At 27.9% G+C, this 18456-nt stretch overlaps 1 protein-coding gene and 1 long non-coding RNA gene across 3 annotated transcripts in view; one reads left to right on the top strand and one right to left on the bottom strand.

Annotated features, from left to right (window-relative positions):
- Window positions 1-3786: 3786 nt before the first annotated feature.
- LOC129958191 (uncharacterized) overlaps window positions 3787-18456 on the bottom strand; it is a 74660-nt gene continuing 59990 nt past the window's right edge. Inside the window, exons 1-4 of one of the 2 annotated variants that reach the window (XR_008783174.1) lie at window positions 13604-13892; window positions 7338-7635; window positions 5376-6728; window positions 3787-4095 (exon numbers count right to left, since the gene is read on the bottom strand). This is a non-coding gene — a long non-coding RNA (uncharacterized LOC129958191). Of the gene's footprint in view, window positions 4096-5375; window positions 6729-7337; window positions 7636-13603; window positions 13893-18456 lie in introns of those variants that run through there. The other variant, XR_008783173.1, reaches the window with a different exon arrangement.
- The window catches only part of LOC129958186 (glutamate-gated chloride channel-like), a 71039-nt gene continuing 70127 nt past the window's right edge, over window positions 17545-18456 (top strand). The window contains exon 1 of the mRNA XM_056070457.1: window positions 17545-17613. Within this exon, the coding sequence (XP_055926432.1) occupies window positions 17549-17613 (65 nt within the window). The 5' untranslated portion in view covers window positions 17545-17548. The remainder of the gene's footprint in view (window positions 17614-18456) is intronic.

Here is an 18456-nt window from a genome sequence, read left to right as displayed (position 1 = left end):
TGTGTGATAGATTTTTATTAAGGACATATTGTATATGTGCATTATTTTTTTCAAAACCAAAGTTATAAATGTATTCTTATCATTATTGTTTCTTCATATGAAGTATTCAAATTAACTTAAAAATCATATGTGAATAATTGTATTACTTAATCAAAGCATCGATTGTATTAAGCAAATTGAAACTGATGGGAAAGAAAATCAAAACTATCGATAAACAATCTAAGGATTTGTTTGTAAATAAGTTTCCCACTGTTCAAGAATGTTAATAATTGAATTACCTTTATTTATTGTTTCATTTACTGCATAAAGCCTAACAGAACATGTAGAAAACATTGCCAACAATCCTTTTATAATGGAGTTTAATGATATTACATTCGCTCTTAATTTCACTGTGATCTTGATCTTGTATGCTAACTTCCATTAGAGGGAATAAAAGTGACTAAGTCTTTGCATTAAAACTCTTAGAAATCAAATAAAACAATATTGTTCATGTACTAAAATGTTTAAAATATTTTTAATCAGTACTTTTGGAGGTCAGATTAAAAATCGTGAAAGTGAGTCTTTGATAAAAAAAAAATACTCTAAGAAAGCTAAAACTGTAAACACATTCCTATTTTATTTTTATTTTTTTTTTTTAAATTTTTTGCAAATATATAAGAATTTTCTTTTTTGTGATATGCTTTAGTATTCTTTTTGTTTTGGTTTTCAGCACCTCATTCTTTTGTGAATTTTGTCTAAACCTCCAATTTTTTTAAAACATTGTCTAGTTATTAGTTCTTTAGTAATAATTTTTTTTCTATTTTTGATAATTATGCTGCTTTACTTTAATCCATTTTGTAGTTTATTATTATAAATACTGTATACTCATGTTAATCAATTGAATCTAATTTCGTTTATTTCGCGTAAAATGCGTTGGAAAATCCTAAGTAACGGTTTTTTTTAAATAACTTGCATGGAACAATAATAAAAATATTTCTAAGATTAATTAATAATAAGTAAATTTTGAATAAAACAAGGTGCGTCTTACATGCAACTTTTCTTCATTAAAACATTCATTTTTCTTTAAAAAAACATCATTAGCTTTTAATGGGAAAAATGAATGTATATTCAAACAAATAAGTGCTGTAAAATCGCCCCTATGTGCCATCCAATTAACTAAGTTTGTTAAAATGTTGCAATTTTTGAAATTAAGAATACGAATGTTTTTAAGTTGTAAATAATGAAGTTTTGAATTTAGTTAACTTAGTTGATTTTTACTTTCCCATGTACAAAGAAATATATATCATTATCTTTCATGTGCTAAGTTAAGTAATTTCTTTTACATTCTGAATTCGAACTCTATAATATAATATCATGAATGGATTCAGTATGTGAAATAAATAAATTTTTCTTATTATTTTAAGAATAATAATGGCAGAATTAATTTAAATATATATCTAGAATTTTATCTCGGGCCATAGGTTAGTTGATTACAATTAAAGGGGTTTGAATAAAATTTATAATTTTAGAAATCAGATAATGTATAAAACAGAAATAACGTCTTAATAGAGAGTAAGATCATTTATGAGAAAACTCTGCGATATATTTTACTAAAAGTCTTCCTATTTTTAACAAACGTTATTGATGTATCAATGAAAAAATAAGGGCAAATAAAAGAAAAACTACTCCCATATATATTATTATTAGCATTAATTTGCCGAAAAAATAACCAATATCCAAACAAGACATTTATGGCTTTGAATAATAATATGACTTCTGGTTATTTTATCAACCGGTATGTTATGAAATTTGAGTTATGAAATGTAATAGTAAAGTTTTATAAGGTATTATGTGAAACAAACAAACAAACAAAAATTACAGATCGAAAAACTATCATTAAAATAGTCTTTACCTAAAAAAAAAAAAAAGCTTTAATAAAAATATATTAAGGAATTTAAAGTACGCGCATCTTTTTATATAGTTCGAAGGACTACATGCTTGGAAATAAAGTACATGTATGAAAAAAGAAATTTTTTTTTCAATTTTTAGGAGTATATATAACAAAAAAAGCTCAATATATATTCTGCTCATAGCGTCTGAAATAAATCTTAATTATAAATATTTTTCACTCCATATCTGCCTATTCTATCAATATAGAACCGGTTTCATAGTGACGCTTTTGAATCAATCGAGAAAGACAAATTAAATCAGCTAAAAGTATTCAAAAGTTATGGCTCATTATTATGGAACCATCCATTAGAATTAAAAAAAAAAATATTTAAAGAGAAAGAGCATTGCAAGTTTTAATATCAATAGATTTCGACTAATGTCTGAACTGTCTCCAAGTGTTTCATAGCATATCGAGAGTTATTTGACAAATTGAATGATACGCTTCTTCAACTCACCTACAGTTTCATTTTTTTAATGATTAATTATACACAATGGATAAATGATTCCCCAAACAAAATTATCTAATGGAGTCAAATCTTGAGTCCTTGGCGGCCAGGTAGTCGGACCCTCTCTTCTGGTCCAACTTCCGGAGATGTCATTTTCAAGAACGCGGTAACGTCTCCTTGATAGCGCTGTAGAGCGTCATCTTATTGGAACTGAAAATCTAGTGGAATTAGTAGAACAGCAAAATTTGCTAATAAAACTAAAACTACATGAAAAAATAATTTAATTTAACTAATTGAAAATTATTATTAAATGTACAGCAATTTAGTATTAACAAATTTTTAAATGAAATATGTTGAATTTCTTTTCCGCCTGCATGCCGATTGCTGACTGCAGTACGCATACGTATCTGTGTGGTCTAGATCCAAAAAATCTCGGACGGATTTCCAATCCACGGAGGTGCAGTCTATTATAATCTAATGGATAGTTGCGTAATAATAAACCATAATTTATGGGCATTTTTAGCCTAGACACCCTGCATCGCCAGGGCTAATTGTCGATTGTTATGAAAATTTAATCTAGTTTGATCAGCATCAAATTTTAAATAGGTATTAAATAATGGTTCGACTGATCTACCACAAAAAAATATTCTTAAATACAAAATAAAGTAATTCAATAAAAACGTATTATGAAACTCCAATGATGCATTTTTTAATTTAAAGAGAAATCCTAATACTATGCTTAATAGCACATATTGAAAGCCATTTGAATTAAAAGAGAGGGAAAAAAAAAGTACTGCAACTTATAATATACTCGTATACCATTCATAATTTCAATGAAAATAAAGTACTGAATTCATAAAATATATTTTCTTTAAAAATAATTAAACTCAATGTTCCCTGCAAGAATTTAAATCTTCAGTTTCCTAAGAAAGAATTCAAAATCAATAATCAGTTTAATTTTTCTATTGCAAGCAACAGAGTATAATTTGCTTAAAAGTTTTGAATGTTTTTTGTTTTAAAAATATGATCTTGAAAAGGATTTCTGTATTTTCCAATCCCATATACCGATCAGTTCAAAGGGGATCTTATTTAATCAGTTTAAAAGTTATCTAACTTTTGATTTACGACAAATATTTTATTAAATTACAGTTTATGGCATTAAATAAAAGTTTTCGATTTAGAAAAAGCTATAAAAGCAGAATAAGATATAATTTTTTTGAAGAATGGATCTTTAGTTTTAATTGAAAATCATGCGAAAAATACTTTTATAATTATACTTTGTGGCTTAAGCACTGTTTTATAATTTTTTGTGAATTTTTAACGTAAATCTTTAAAAATTCACAACAATATAGAAAAACAAGATGGTATTCCCTGAATGTAAATGAATCAAACAGTTCAATTTGCACTTTTATTATAGAAAAAGCAATAATGATACACTGGGAACAGATTTATGTCGAAGATGAATGATAACAGCTTTTTCTATCGCTTTAAACTGACGCCAAGAAAAAATAACCCTGAGACTTTCGTCCGATTCCTCCTATTCGAAATGGATCTTCCCTACCGAAATCTGTTTCTATGACGCCCGCCGTAAATATAGACATTTGGCGGGAAGTGTTCTCCTGGTGGACATACAGTCTCACTCTCTCTCTCGCTCTCTTAAACCTTTTATTTTCCGACTGCATGTTATCGCTTTTCAGAAATAACTTCGAAGATAATTATCCTGCAAGAAATATTTTAATATGTTAAAATTCAGAATTTTAAATTTTCAGTAATATTTAAATTCATTTCTGCGCAATGTTTTTTTCAACCGTAATTGTTATTATTATTTTTAATTTAACGCAGACAATTTTAAAGTACTTGACAGTAAGACTCTGATCTATTCTGCCACTATTTTTTGCATTTTCTATTTCTTATCTTTTGGAATTTTTGTTTTTGGATTTAAGTAATTAATTTAAAACTGTATAAAACGCTGAAAGAAAGAAATGATAAAAATGATATATCCTTCATCTTCCATCAAATATCGACCACGGACTGTCAATCGTGTAGTGTGAAGTAAGTAATAAAAAGACTATTATATTTTATCCAAAATTAGATTTCACGTTAAAAATATTATGCATAAATTTTAACTCCAAGCAACACCTGGTTTATCAGTTTATAATTTATCTAACTAATAAAAATAAAGTCTAACTAATAAAAATAAATGACTCATATCGTAGTAAGTTGTTTATAGTCTTTCTATTGGGATAAATAATACAATTTATCTCGTTTCTTCCTGTGTTGAAATTTGTGGTCTTACTTCAAAAGAAATTTATGGGTAGATGATGTAAGTGGGTTGCTAGACTTAAGACATATCATACCTTAAACTTTTTCTGATATTCAGCAGGCATTTCAAATTAGTCAAAAGTTACAATATCTTAAATCCTTATATTTCTATGTATCATACATTTTAATGCTGCGTTTATTATTCTATGACATATGCATTTTCTACCCCATTTATGATAGCCAAAGCGCTTGCATTATTGCAATGATTCCAATTTAATCCTGCAGAGCATTTTTCTTTTATTATTAGGTATGAATGTCTCAAAATTTTATAAATATATAACGGAATATAAATAGTGCTCGGAGCAATTGAAAAATCAATTTCGAAACACTAATTGAATTCCTTTGCCACTAAACATTTATTTTTCCAGTAAAAAAATATGCAAGTTTATTAAACAGTTTAAATAATAATAAAAAAATCAAAAAATGTTGTGATACAAATATGAGTTGCTACACAGCTTATGTTAATTTAATGTTAATTTCAATTTTTGTATTGTGAATTTTTAATGCATTTGGTAAGGTTTTCAATTTAGTCAAGTGGCATTTAGTGTGGCGAAGTACAAAAACTAAATATTCTTCTAATTTGTTAACATATTACGTTACAGAAAAACTTTCAAATTTTAAAAGTTTTTGTTAACAAATAACTGTTTCAAAATAAAACGTGTAACAACATTTTCTTACCTTTTTCAGAAGATTCAAATTTTTCAAGACCAACTATAAATAATTTCATCAATTTTTCATGTAATTCTTTCTTACGTGAATTTTTATCGCTGCATGAATAAATGTTATTATCAGTAGAATGACTCACTGTAGCATGAAGACAGAAGTGATGTAGGGATTCTACCGAGATTCATTATTCCTATTAATTAATTTAATTTCATACATCCAGTTGAAATGGTTGGTAAAAAATAAATTGATAGAGCTTTCTCTCCAAGTACCAAATAAGATATTTGTTGTTTCTCTTTCGCTTCAACTGGAAGGAAGTTTTTACCATAAACATTGTGATAATAATAAACAGCGAACAGATGTTTGCAAATCTTCTCTAACCTTCCAGAAGAGCAAGAACAGCAAGCACTTAAAACATCAACAGAATAAACTTCTTTACCACACTAAACAGAAAACAGAGACATTCATTAGATTTCACTTTTTTAATATGTTCTAGTTTGATGTTCAATGCTATTTTCTTCATTTTTTCAAGAAAAAACTTTGGTGAAGCATTTCGCTAATTAGCAAACTCTTATCTTCTATAGTAATTTTTCAGCTTGGTTGAACAGAAATCTACCAAGGTAACTATTTACCTTTACTCATGATAGAACTTCATCTTTAAATATTCTCATGACCATTTCTGGAAAGTCATTGGTTTTGTGACCTCTGATGGTTTCATCTCAAAAAGCAAAATACAACAATTCTTTTCTACTCCAATGTTTCAACAAGTAATTATTCCATTATGGAAAAGTTGGAATATAAAGACCAGTATAGCCAATTGCATTAAAACATGCTTGTTCTGCCCAAGCTGGTGTCTCAGCATCCATTATTTTCTGAAACTGAGACATGAGTTGTTTTCTATAATTATTTGAGATTCCATTTTTAGATTTCTAAAGCCATCTCCAAACAGCCTGTCCCGTATGAAAAATGCAAAGGTAATGCTGACTTTCAGGCCGAATTTTCTTTAAGGCAGAAATTTCAGTTTCTGAATTATCTGTAATGAAAGTTGTAGGATTCCCTTTATGATGGAAAACTGATTATTTTCAAATATTCAAAACTAAAGTAAAGCCTTGTTTATAAGGATCCTCTGTTTGACCTTTAGTGATGAAGATGTACTGCTCCGGTAGTACAGGATCCGAGCATGAATATCACAGAATGACTTTCTGAATTGCAGGAACTTGTGGAATCAATAAAAATTGTCTCTTGCGATGTTGGTAAGCAGTAAGATCTTTTTATATTTGGGGTCAGAATTGCAAGAACAAAAAGAGTTTCTTCATAATCAACTGCTATATTGTAATTTGCATAAGTTGTTATTTTTTCCTTCAATTTCTGAAATAAAAAGCATGCTTACTTCAATGGTTTAGAAATATATATTTTTCCTGCATAACATATAAGCAAATATAAGCAGAAAATATCATGTAATAGCAGCAGCTATAAAGGGTGAAATCTGTTAAGAAATTCAGAAAGAAATTCAAGAAGTGTTAATGAAATTCCAAAGATATGTAACCTACAAGATAGAGAATATATAATAATATTATATTTACTGATAATAATATTTATCCGATATAAAAGGCCGTGAACCACATTATGCATGCATCAATTTTCTATATTTCTTCAGCCATCTAAATAAAATAACTCAGTATAGCTCATAAAATATTTAATAATAACCCTTATATTTATTCTATCATAATTTCTAATTCATGGCCAATCACTGAAAGCACCTGGAATTTTATTGGTCTTGTTTGTCCTCGCATTTCAAACTATAACATAAATGTTAATGGATAAATTCAAATCGCAAATGTTTTAATTCATGATTAAACACATATATGAAATATAGGAATTAAACCCTCCACTGATCTTACGAAATGATGGAATAAATACTTAAAATCATTAAAATAATGGCCTACTTAGGTCTTAAATTTAGGATTTGCAACTTACTTCAATCATTGCCATTTTGAAATCCCAGATGAAGAAGCCGCCATTTTTAATACAAATATTCAATAGTTCTTTGAGTAGTATTAATCTTACTATTTGCTAGATCACTTGGCTGGAAATCTGATTTCATCTCCAGAATTTCTTTGTAGTATTTGGTTGCTTCTGCAGGTCACATGCCATCATCGAAATAATCCTCGAACTGTTCTCTGCAGTCTTCAGCAGAAAGAAATCTTAAAGTCTCATCAGTCATAAGATAGTGTTTATGAAATGGAATAATAGTGATTATTCCAGCTAATCCACTCTGTAAAGATTCGAAGTTGAATTTTGAAACTGATACATTTTTATCAAATAAATGGAGAAGATCTGATACATATAGTGGATTTATAGATTAAATTCCTAAAATTATTTATTTGTAAAAATAATTATTCAAATAAAGCATTTTTTCAATATACGATCAGGGTAAATACATTAACAGTTTATTTTCATTATGAAAGTCAGGCCTAAATAATTAGTTTTAATCAAAATACTAAACTTATCAAGAATTGTATTTTGTGCATTTCCTGAATGACAAATTTTTAAACACACATTAATTTTTTGGATAGATATACGAATTTACATTTCTCACACGAGTAAAAATAATTTGATTACACTGTCAAATTCTGGAAAATAAATATTTTATAATGAGATAAAGCTGAATTTAAAAAGATAATAAACATAAAATCTCCAATAATTTTTACATTATCGCTGAAATAACTTTAAAAAATTCAATATAAATAGCTTAATCAACTGAACTAATAGTAAATATGAATTTAACAAGCTTAATTTCTAAAAGCAATAAGTTTTTAAGCATAAGTTAAAATTAACTTATTCTTAGACAATCATCTTCCATTCTCATGCACACAATATTTAGTTTTATCTCCACCAGAATAGAGGTAAGGCATTCAACATTTTTTGAAATTCTTTTCTTATTCTTGGTAAATGACACTTTATTGAATAAGCCATGTTGGCATAAAATTTTTTTCCTGTAATAATGCCTGTAAAAAACACTTTATAAGAATCCACCAAGAAAGGTAAAATATATCTAAGAAAACTCTTTGTTAAGATTTAAAGCTAAAATTAATCCACTAATTACAGAGGGGAAGTTAAAATTAATTTCGAAACTTCACTTACCCACAAACAAATCTTTACTTGAAGGACCTGATTTGGTAAAATCCCAGTTTAGTGTGCTCCTTATTTCTCAAAGGAGGCCAACAGTAAAGTGTCGCCAATCAAGATGGCTAAAATTGTGAAACATCGGATTTTCTTGCAAAACTCTTAGAAACGGGTCCTTTGGGCATAAATAGGGGTTGAAATGTTCTTTATTTCTTAATAAACTTCGGTTTGGATTGTATTGGTTTCTCTGGCCCTTCTTCTTACAAAGAAGATACCCTCCTCATACTGACTGACGTCTTCTGTACCTTGCAGAAGAGCGTGTTGTCTCAGCTGTTCTGGAAGCATTGCAGCAACAGTTATGCTTATATGCTCTTTTCCAATTTCGGTAATTTTTGTTCTTCTGGCATGCATCTGCTGTGTTTTCTAGCCCGCAACGCTCTAAACCCATCAGAAGATAACCCAAGTATTTTGGCGATTTTGCATCTATGTCAATAACTCGGTTTTTGTCATTAAGAATGAGTCTAATACCCGGATTAAAACAGAAGCAAATATCTGATCTCTGGCGACACCTTCTTCAGACCAGCATGATGTGAAAATTTGTTTTGGTTTAAAATCAAGCAATCCGTTTTCAAACATGGCCAAACATTTATTTCCTTCTCTATTGGTTGTTTTTAAAGCGCCTCCTAATAAATATTTTGTTAGAACATTCTTTATTTTGGTCGCTAGAAATTCGTCTTTCTTTTCATACATTATGGAAGCCTGTTCTACAGTAATCTTGGCGAAAAATATACACGGTGACCAAATTCTTTTTAAACAAAATAATTCAACTATTGATAGGAGTTCCAAGACTATCAATAGTTTCAACTATTGATAGTCCTGGCTTTGAGGAAAGAAGGTTCTAGATTTGGAGCATGATTCTACCGAAGAGTTGCGGTATATGAGAATTTTGTGGTTGAAAGTCAAATGTCCTTTCACCGGTATGAAGTTTGGAAAGGAGTACTAGTTCTGGTGTGACGCTCATCATCTGTTCAAAGTTCAAAATTACGAGGTCAATTCCTAAAATAGTTCTCATACTGCTTCAGAACGAGACATTAAGATAACTAAAACTAAACTAAATTAAAATTTAAAAAAAAATCATAACAGCAGGACAATTCCTACTTGCAGAATTGCAAAATTCTGTACAAGTAACTATACATCTTTTCAGATTTTTTCATAAAATGTTCCATATTCCTACCAAAATAACTAAATAAATAAGCATAGCGATTTTAGATTTCAAAGGCATAAATAGCTGTTTCTTCATTGATTGATACGGTGTGGACATAGTTGATAAGGACAACCTGTCTTTTCTTTTCAGCTACCAATCATCTTCAGCAATGTTTAGCAATACAATTGTATTCATGTTTTTCATTCAAAGGTAGTAAATTACTTATTTGAGAATTTCTATAACATTTGAAGATGCTAAAGAATGAGCCGTTATTTTTCAGCTGATTGAAATGTTTTGACATTAGTTTAAAACACAACCGTTTCAACAATTCATCGATTAGTCTTTTGGGAGGTGTAATAAAGTAGCGAAATTCGATTTTTTCGGATGTAGCAATAACAAATTCGGCTTTCCTATTTCCTAACAAATGAATGAATAGATGTTTATAATAAAGTTTACTAAAGTGGAATTTATTTTTGAAGCTGCTTTAAGCTACTTAAAAAAATTACTAGAATAGTAAAGACGGATAGTGTGACCAAAGGTTTTAATTTCTGATTGAAAATTCAAGTACTGATGAGTGATGTAATTTTCCTCATAGACAAAATTTTCTTCAACTGTCTGTAAAAATTTTTCTACTTTTTATTACATGAAAAATATAGTATTTTTTTTATAATAGACAAAAGTACTTCTTTGGTAGACAAAAAACGTTTCAGAGCACTTTTCAGCATTCTTATTTTATTTTTTAAAGTTTCCTTTTTCTTTAGAAATATCACGCTGCTACTAATTAACAGGAAGAATTTAGAATTCTTGTACTGTGAAACAATCTTTTTTTTTTTTGGCTAAATTAGAGAGAGATTCTGTCTTCTTAAAAATATATAAGGTCCTTAATTATAAACTTTTAAACTAAAAATGTATATATTATAAAAAATTCTATGAAACACAATTTATAACGCTTCTTTTTCTTTTGCGTCTTTTTTTTCTTTTTGTTTCTAAATGCTTAAAAGTATTTATCCTGCTTTAATATTATGCTATATAACTTTGATACGATTTTACTTCATTAAAGATTTTCGACATTCCATGATATTTTATTGAATTCAAGAAATTCGTGTTAAACATTATCATTAAAGATATGAAAATCGATTTTGATAACTTGAAAAGATATTGCTTTGATTTTCCGAATCCTTTTTAACAAATGAAATATTTAAACTGCTGAGGTCAAATATTTATTGCTTCAGGAATCTAGCTTAGAAAAAGAACAACAATAATTTTCAGCAAATTGTATGATCATTTAGTCTTGCTTTTGTATTTGAAAGGTTCCCTGTTTTTAAAAGAAAGCGAGAGAAACCTTTCTGAAAAGTAATATATGGAAGATTCTCTTCGTATTTTTTGAAAATAATATTGTACTAAATTTTATCATAAAGTTTCGAAAGAAAAAAAAACGTTTTAAGTAAGTGAGCTTCTCCCTAATCAGTTATAAATATATTTGGCATTGATGTATATTTGAAAATTTAACAGCTTTATAAAAAAAATCATATTTTATTTCTTCTGATGTTTTCATCCATGACTTTCTTGCCTTTAAATTATTTCTCATAGCATACTTAATACATAAATTTATTATCTAAATAGTAATGCAGTAACTTTCGAAACTGAAAAAACAAATAAATATTATTGTCTAACAAAGTATTTCGTATATGACTGCATTATTGTTAACAAAAATTAAAATTACTTTGAAATCTTTGAGTCTATCGAAATGAAGAACAATGGGACATTAATATCATTAGTTTTATTTGATTAAAAACAAAATGATAATTGTCATTCATTTCGAATGACAATTATCAAAATTTCTTTATTTATTCTCAGATAATTCATTTTAAATACATAATATTTGCAATTGACGCAATGGAATGTGTAATTTGCATTAAGTTTGTTTTATTTTAGCATTTGTTATACTGACTGGTTCAGGATCGCAATGTATTTATAACAAAAAGAGAAAGCTGACCTTTTTTTAAAGATGGAGAAAGAAACCATTCCGTTCCTTTGGTGCACTGAGCCCGAAAGCCTGTCTTATTAGATTAAATTTTATTTGTAATAATTAATAATAATTGATATATCGTTATAAAAATTTAGTTGGATAACATTTTTAGAAAATTATCCTAGTACTAGAGAGCCTCTAAGGAAAGAAGATGAATAACCAATAGATCAAGTGATTTTCTGTGGAAATAGCAAGAATCGAAACGAAAGCTCAAGAGTGTCCAATGAGAGAAAGAATAAATAAATATATAGTTAAAAATGATAGAACGAAGGCGAACTTTGGATGGGAGTGAAAAAAAAAAAAAAAAAAAAAAAAGATACCAGTTTGGCAATTTCCAAGACGGGGTTAGTGTGAGTTCAGCTCTAGCACCTTTAAATTCAAAGAGAGATAGGATTCCTTCTGGTCCCGAATCAATCAATCAATAGTAACAGTGTGAGCAGTGTGCTTTTATGGATCACTCACCGAGAGTTCTGAATGGCGTTTTTCTTGCTTGGTTGTTTCTGTCTTCTTTTCACGGTTTTATTGTATTTTTTCTATTTTCTTTGATCAACGAACCTTCATAGTGAAAAAGTAGGCAATGAGTACTGAATCCTCTGAGTGGAAAAATTAGGTAAAAAGTGGAAACGCAACTTTAAAAAAAAATTCAAAGGATGCTGAAGCTCAGCAGCCCTAATGGACGAGCCACTACTTAGAATCATATGTTTTTTTTGATGATCTTTGTAATTATTAATAAAAATAAAAAGTATAATGAGAGAAAAATTATTAGAAAATGGATTTTTTTAATCAAAAATCTGGAGGCCAAAACAAAAATCATAAGAACGCGAGACAATGACAGGCATACTTTAAGTGAACTGAAATTTCAATCCTATTATAATATATTTTAATTTCTATAACACACATAGGTATTTTTGGTCTTATGAAACCAATAAATAAAATGTTTTCTGATACAGAAACTCTCCACACTTTTGAACATGTGCCAATCCGCTTTTATCTTACCAAAATAAATGTGATGAAAGTCGGTGAAAGAAAAACTTATCTTTTTTATCGAAAAATATGTTGAAAAATCACGCAAGCTTCGAATTAAAATATATTAGCATGATTAAAAACAAAAAAATGACATAGGAAAATGAGAGATGAAAGGAAAATATGTTTAACAAGAACTCCCGAAAAGCTCCTTTTACTAATTGCTTATTATCTCTTTGAGGAGTAAAATCGTCAAAAAGAAGTAGGCATGGGGTTCTCAATGAATATTTTCATTTTGGCTTTATTTCTTTAGTATATCGTTTTCAGTGCACATTTTTAGCTTTTGTTTTGATATTCAGATTTTAGGTATAATAAAGTTGCACTTATTAATACTTTAATAAACGCGTTTTTAATTTTTATTAATGATTATTTTCTAAATTTTATATTTTAATATATTAGAAAATTCATTAATTCATTTATTATATACGGTGGATACGCAACAATACAAAATTTCTAAATTGAAAACATCATGAAACTTGTGAAAGTCTATTATAAGATTCCATCTTTTTTTGACACCAAATTTGTTTATTAAAAACATAAAAAGGAAAGATATTAACTGAAAATGAATACTTTTTTAGAGTCTTTCATATTAGGTATAAAAGCAATGAGTGAGAGTAGTAATATTACTGCCTAGATATGTCTATCAAAATTATTGTATATCAAAACATATATCATATAAACTATTATATTTACTTTTCAGAAATGCACTATATTGATAATGCCACAGAGTATCTAACCGAAATTAGATTTTTCCCAAAAATTAATCATTTTTTGATATTCTGCTTGCTTATCTTGAACATTAAGATTTCAAGGGAAAAAGAGCAAGTTTAAGTTAGTTGGGATCATAAGGCTATTACTCACTGAAAAAAGTTTAAAGTTTGGGAAACGATAGCTTAGTAATACAGCAAGAAATCTTCCACGTATTCTTCTCTAGCTTTGAAGACAAGACAATTCTATTCATAAATAAACCATCTTTGTGACAGAAGAGCAAGTTCCAATCGAAGCCTGGTAAGATGGAATGGTGCAATACCATCTTAGATTTGGAGTGGGTATTTACTTATCAGGATGTCAATTCAGGCATATCTAAAACTAAAATCAAAGTATTTTTTAATAAAACATTAATAATTGGTAAATTAAGAATTTTGACACTATTCAATACCTTACTGCTTTGTTATAATTATTAGTAAATCAAACAACTTTTTTATATTAGCAAATAACATAAACTAATTGTTTGATCCGACTTGAAAGATTCATGAAAGCTAATAATAATGGATTTCTTAGTTGTGTTTGCAGAATATTGACAGAATCAGGATTCGAGCTCACGATCATGAGGCTACGAAGACGAGGCGTTACAAGAAGACAAGAAGTCAGTTGATGTTATCGCCTTCTTGTTGAATTTTTATTTTTCACTCATATAAGGGTTTAAAGTTATTATTTTCTGTTTACTGATATTTTCGTTGGAACACAAAAGCCATAAACTAATTTTTGCGAGTTAAGAATTTCAACAGAACAGGTTGATGGCAGGGACTTCATTTTATCAGAAACGATTGCAGGCTAGAAACTGGATTTCTCTGAAGATTCGCCGAAGATGTATGCCTGATGGGAATTAGATTTACCATGGGTTAAATGCCCTAACTTTTGTATAATACGTGTGAAGATTGCTATCTGAGATCTAGCCTTAGTTTAAAAAAAAAAGGGTCTCAAAGTTTTGAAAACCTTTCCCAAACAGCCTTGTGTAATTTTTAAAAGAGAAATTGATATGACAAATGAAATCTTATGAATTGTCTTAACCCACTTGAGAATTCACCCCCCCCCCCTATTTAACTCGCCTTCAAATAATTTTTATAATTACAGACTGCAGGGAGAAATTTCAGATACTGAAATGTTTCAGAAATCTCTAATCACGTTTATTTGTGTAAGTACCCCAAGAAGAGACTTTAAACTATTTTCACATGACAGGTTTGGTATTAATAAAAGATCCGTTAATAGCCACCGATACGTTCTGTACATACTTATGTAATAATATCCGTTTAATTTCAATTTTATTGAGATATTTTTATGCTAGATATTCTCCTGCCAATTTCATTTTCTCCTCCACTTTCTTTCATGGAATAACTACTAGACTAAATAAACTTAGCAACAATTGAAAATCCAAATCATGTATCATTTACCCTATCAATCAAAATCTACATAATGTCAAATCATTAAAAGCACATCAGCTCTCTACAGAAGTTTGCACAATGTCATTAACTAGAGCGAACAAATTTCGAAGAACCAATCAGAGGTGGTACATCGTCAACAATTTCATGCAAAACTGTTATCGGAGGCAAACACCTTGACGTAAGGTCTTCCTAAGGCTAGGGGGAAATAAGTTCTGCTCATTTTAAATGATTTTGACGAAGGATACGCGCATTTATCTGTAGGCATAGCAACCTCACGCAGCCAGCGATGACCGCTGTCCAGTAGCCAATACCACTCTGTCATTCTTTCCCGCTCATTTGAAGCGAGGTGGTTTCGGTTTCTTTCAAAATTCATTAAGGAGTTGGCTGCACGTGGTAGAGGAGATAGAGAAAGATGTGGTAGTTATTCGGACGGACAGCGGCACTCTTTTCGATTGTTTCCTCGAGGAATTAATTATGTGAATGGAGGTGGTTATACGACGTGGATACGCTTTTGTATTTAAGGTAATTAAGTTCATCATGATATTTTAATGTTTTTTCATTTAAGGAGTTTAATTGATGCTAGACTCTAAGAAAGAAAGTTATGTTATTAATGAAAAATCACATTTGGATTTGTTAAAGGGATTTTAAGACTGTTTTTGCATTCGAAGTTTTGGTTGTTTCTGGGCGTTTAATGAATGCGTTTTAAGAGCTTTTGTTAGCATTCAGCAATTATATTATTGTCTCATAAATTTAAAAAAAAGCAATGAAAATTAAATTAATGTTATATAAATTGTTCATGATTAACTAAAAATTAATTGAACAATATCTAAGACAGATTTTTTTTTCAGTATTATCCTAAGTTTTAAACAGTCTGATTGTATTTTATAATGCGTTTGTGTAATTTTTCCATTAATTGTATCATAGTTATAGCTGTAGCGAGTGCATAATGGATTTTAAATCTTTCATTCAACCAGATTTTCTTTATTAAGCTAAATATAATATATTTCGAAGGAATATTTTATAAAATGAAAAATAAATATTGAAATATCTGTCTTTCTTAATCACTAATGTCATATTTACTGCATATTGTAATTAATATATAACGTTGTTTGTATAATATTTTGTATAAAAAAACCTTATTTTATGTATTTCTTCAAAGAATAGTACTTCAAAACGTTTTAATGTTAAGCGTTTCCTTTTTTCTTTCCTTTCTTTTTTTTTTATAGTTTTGATGAGTATTAGCTATCTTCTCTTAAAGGAAATCAGATGATTATGATGTACATTTGATTGACTGTTTTCAATCATATATGCTATTTTTTACTGCAAAACTACTCTTCTGTTTCAAGAAAACATTTTTTCAAAAAAAAAAAAAAAAAAAAAATTCCCTCTCCTCCTAAGATTTTACAGATCAAATAAATTTGTACGAAAAAAATCGACTAGAGATAGACGAGCTTGACTTATTTAACTTTGTATAAGTGTTAAAATATATCAGAACTTGATACATTATTAAAAATTTAGATTTTAAATTAGATTATCTCGATTTATGAAACATAATACTTTACTTATTCATTTTGTGCAACCTATTTATTTAGAAAAAGAAAGAAGTCAATTATAAATAATAAAAGAATCTCATTTTAAAAATAAACGAGTTATTTGCTTTTTTATTAAAAACGCAATGCGGTTTCATCAAGTTTTTCTTTCAAAGAGAGTCCTACACAGATGATTCAATAATTTTGAAATGCTGCATTTATAATTTATTTCGGTTTTTAAAATTCATTATTCATTTTGATAAAATATTCGATAGTTTTAAAATGTTGTATTATATTTTATTTTTAAAAAATCAATATTCATTAAAAATATTCGATAGTTTTAAATGTTGTATTATATTTTATTTTTAAAAAATCAATATTCATTAAAAATATTCGATAGTTTTAAAATGTATTTTATACTCATTTTAATTTTTTATATTCAACATTCATTAATAAATATTCGACAGATTTGAAATGTTATATTTTATATTTATTTCCTTTTTAGAAATTCACTATTTATTTTTGCAGGGAATTGATCAATTTTGAAGGAAAGCGACATGCAAGCTAATGAATGGAGACAATAGTTTTTGAAAAAAGAATCACTATTAAAATTTATTAATCTGTAAAACTTTCAAATAATGAAGAGGATTTTTAATGAAAATTAATTAACCGATTTGATTGAAAAGAAAAATAGTTTGAGGAATAATTTTATGAAAAGAAAGAGAAGCAAATGGACCTCTTTATTGATATTTCAACGATTATTTGTATGATTTTTTACAACATTCCTATTAGAGTACCGAATTCGTTATTTTCTTGACAAAAAGATAATCAGCGAATCTCATAATAAAGAATATTTTTCAGATTGTGTACTAAACAAACCAGAGGAATCTAATTTTTATAAAGTGAGACTTACTTTGCTTCCTTTTTTTTTCTTTTGAAATTGTTCCACGACTGTCACAAAAGAAAATTGCTCAATGACCAACCTAAGAATCCACTTTTTACCGTGGGAAAAAATGTCAAAACATTTTTCATAGGATATATTTTTTAAATAAAAAAAGGAGCCAAAATTTCTCTACGAACTTTTTTTTTATCTTGTGGACAACAACTGGGACTTTATGAAAGTTTCATCATTTGTTGTAGTCTTCTTTTTGATGATTATCAAAGCGCAGAATTCTTTCAGGTAATATTCTTTGGTTTATATTTGCTAAAATAATTTTATTCGTATTTACTTAGTTGAAATTTATCAATATTCTTCTATATTTGTAGCAATTCAAACTTTGCGCAAACTTGTTTTCAAATGCAGTAGTCACCTATTCGATAAATTTAATGCAACTTAAACAATGTAATGAGGCACTTTATTGGAATTTTTAATTTGACAAAGACTATTAATTTACACTTAAAAATGCATCAATCAAATAAATTAACATTTTATATTTATTTAAAAATTAATAGTTTAATTTTTTAATGGTCCTATTCTATTCCTCAATAACTCGTCGCAAATTATTGGATTTTGCTGCATTTAATTCTTTTCTTTATTTAAATAAGAATATAATTCGGTTTCATAAGTAAATTTCCCTTATAAAAATACAATAATAAAACAAATTAACTTAATTTTTAAGATTTGCTTAAAAATTAACAGCCATATATAAGCTAGACATAGACAGAAATGTAAACTTATTTAAAAACATTTAAGAGTTAAAAAAAATAAATAATGAAATTGATTAATTTAATGTATATAACAAAATTTAATTAATTTTTTTCATTAGAATCTCTAGTTAGGTGGAAGAAATCAATTTAAATGTAGGATATCGTAACACTCAAATTAATAAACTTTCTTCTTAACGTTTATTTAGAAAGCCAACAGTTTAGAAGACCTTCTCTTTTTTTAATGATTCAGATGAATTTAGTAAGTTTTGCATGACGGAATTTCATTTATTCTTGCCTTAAACGAAACATTTAATTTTAAGAGCATGTTTTCAGATGTAAATTAATTTTTTTAAATGCTTAGAGAAGAAATTTATTT

The sequence above is a fragment of the Argiope bruennichi genome, chromosome X1 (assembly GCF_947563725.1).
Source record: "Argiope bruennichi chromosome X1, qqArgBrue1.1, whole genome shotgun sequence".
NCBI lineage: Eukaryota > Metazoa > Arthropoda > Arachnida > Araneae > Araneidae > Argiope > Argiope bruennichi.
The sequence above is the reverse complement of the archived record's forward strand: the minus strand, read 5'-3'. Positions and strand labels throughout refer to the sequence as shown.